A 2644-nucleotide genomic window follows, 5' to 3' on the forward strand; every position below is an offset into this window, starting at 1 on the left:
ACAGTCAGCCTGATAAAAGTGCTATTTAATGTAAAATTGTCATTTCCAGATAAAGCAGCAGCTAAATTTATTTTTGCAAACGGAATCCTAGCAATTCAATCAGTAATTCTCCCTGTCTGGGATCCAAGGAACATCTTGTCATTTCACCTAGGAAACCTCACTGGTCAAATGTAACACATAACTGAAAACCTAGGGGAAATAGTCTTCTCTGTAGCGGTGACACTGCCCTACTGTCACTGACGGGATTTATGAGTACTGTGAAGTAGCAATTTCTAAATATACCCCTGCGTCTGAACGCAGCAGAGCCATCAGGCTAAATCTTCCAGAGCCAGTCATATACCCCGAGCAGCTGCGTTACAGACTGATCCCGACATACATGAAAACGTTATCTGTTCTTACGTGTGCTAATAAATTGCACCGGCCTTTAAGATGAAGAGGCAATAAATTGGCTCAAACTCCCCTTGCTGTTCCCTTCCATTCTGACAACTGCATTTATGGTTAGTCTCATACATGACAACATTAGTACCGCAATGATTTTGAAGCACACGTGAAAATAAAACTGTGATTACATGAGTTTTTAATTTCCATCATTCCAGCCCCAGAGGTTGCCCTTCAGATTATTCCTCTCCCTTCCCAACCATTTCCTCCACAGGTGAGAAGCTAGATTAGATGTCTCTGCTTGTACAATTAGCGGATAAACTCAGTAGCACACCACCCTGGTTTATTTTTTTATTTGAAAAGCATGATGTACTTCGTAATAATTGTGGCAGATTTACCCAGGGTCTTAATGGTGGGATTTTAAACACACACCAAATTCAGATTTCCAATCAAATGTCTGATCACGTTTGATAATCTGTGGTTCTCAGCTTTCATTTCCCTTTATACAATCTTGCCAAATAATAAGATTCAGCAGAGTCCTTCCGGCTGGCCTGAGGCTTTATAGTTCTCACATCTTGGAACTGCTCCTTCAATCTATCTTGCAGAAGGTGGGACTCATGTCCATCCCAGAATTTACAGAGCATCGTTCCTTTTGGCTTTAAAATACTTCGGGACAGATTCAGAAGGCCTAAACATAGATTGATCAACTTCTGATGATCCAGTTCTTTAATGCCCGTTGCATTAGGTGCCATGTCACTCAAGATAACATCCACCTTCTCTGCAGGAAGCAGACTCTGAATCATCCTCAGTGTGCTTGGGTCTGCAATGTCAGTCTTCGACAGGAAGACCGCTCCTTCCAGAGGAGAAATCCGTAGGAGGTCAACGCCAAGGACAAAGCCAGTGGGGACAGCAGGATCTACATTGTAAAAATGAATGACACACTGAACACTCATAATGGTTGCAAACAGCTCACATACTCATGAGCTCCGTGCTAGTCAATAAACAAAAACGTATCACCTGCTATGTCTGGTTGTCTTGTCCTTAGAAAGTTTGCTGCATATGGATGGATGGTTTGCTATAAGCCAATCCATTCAAGACATGAAAACTCAGTTACTTTGGATAAGCAAGGGGTATTTGTCTTGGTTTTCTACTGTTCTTTCAAGGCTGACAGTCCAGAAATCCTGGACAATAGCACAGATGATGACACCTAATCTTGTAAATATTAATGGCTAAAAACACACAAACCATACAGAGTGGTTACTATCATTTTTCAAGATGTAAAATAAAAATACAGAAAAACCAAGTTACTCGCTGGAGGCTACACAAATTTCAGAACTGGATGAAAGGATCCTCCCCACAACACAGTTAATCAGAACGCTGCGTTATGCCTACAGTAGGACCTCATGGTAAGTTATTACACAAATATGATTTCTCCAAACCACATGAAGACTTTCACTGTCATGCAGGCACACACCTTCACACTGCTATCAGCAACTCTGGCATTTGCCAGTACCTATGTCCCTTCCCCACACCACCACCCTCACAGACAAGTTTTCTCCCATGCTTCAAGATGAGTATCATACCCATCTTGCCTGCCAAAAACGTGCACTTACCAGTACCTAAGGCATTGACCCTCTCTACAGCAACCTGGCTCCAAGCACCAGGCGCTGCTCCACAGTCAAGAACAGAAAGCCCTGGACGAAGAATATGAAGTTTGTCATCGATCTCCAATAATTTGAAGGCACTTCGGCAACGGTAATGCTGCTGCTTCGTTGCCTTGACAAAGGGATCCTTCAAGTGTCGCTCCAACCACCACTGCTCAGTTCCAGTTTTCTTCAGTAATCCCACTGTGGTGTGGACACATTTGCTCACCAGATGCTGACAGCTGCCCAGGAAGACAGGCGAGTTAATCAGTGTATAACTACCATGTATTTCAAAAGTCTCAACAGTAATTAATTCTAATCTTGACTACAGCTCCTCCCATTTATCACCAAGCTCAAAAAAAGCCTCCAAATTTGAGATTCTTTGGCACCTTTAGTTATCTGGTCCAATCTCAACATATTTTGGATGGAGGCCTCACAGGTTACCCCTTCAGCGAAGGCGGGAAAGCGGGCCCCAGGCCTAGACAGCTCTTAGCTTCTGCTCTGGTGCTTGTGTGAAGGCCCACAGGGGCACGACATGGCAGACTGGCCCCAGCAAGGCCCTGGGCTGCCTCCGAGGGGCTGGCGGCCTCCCTGAGAGGGAACGAGGGGTACAGCCTCCCGGC

At 44.3% G+C, this 2644-nt stretch overlaps 1 protein-coding gene across 1 annotated transcript; it reads right to left on the reverse strand.

Annotated features, from left to right (window-relative positions):
- Nucleotides 1-779: 779 nt before the first annotated feature.
- Nucleotides 780-2263, reverse strand: FTSJ2 (FtsJ RNA methyltransferase homolog 2 (E. coli); the record flags this gene model as incomplete). Its single annotated transcript, XM_010283896.1, has 2 exons — nt 780-1294; nt 1992-2263. Coding segments are annotated over 2 exons (697 nt in total), but the record flags the coding sequence as incomplete, so codon positions are not given.
- Between the last annotated feature and the right edge of the window lie 381 nt (nt 2264-2644).

This window comes from Phaethon lepturus, unplaced genomic scaffold (genome assembly GCF_000687285.1).
Source record: "Phaethon lepturus isolate BGI_N335 unplaced genomic scaffold, ASM68728v1 Scaffold53263, whole genome shotgun sequence".
Taxonomy (NCBI): Eukaryota; Metazoa; Chordata; class Aves; order Phaethontiformes; family Phaethontidae; genus Phaethon; species Phaethon lepturus.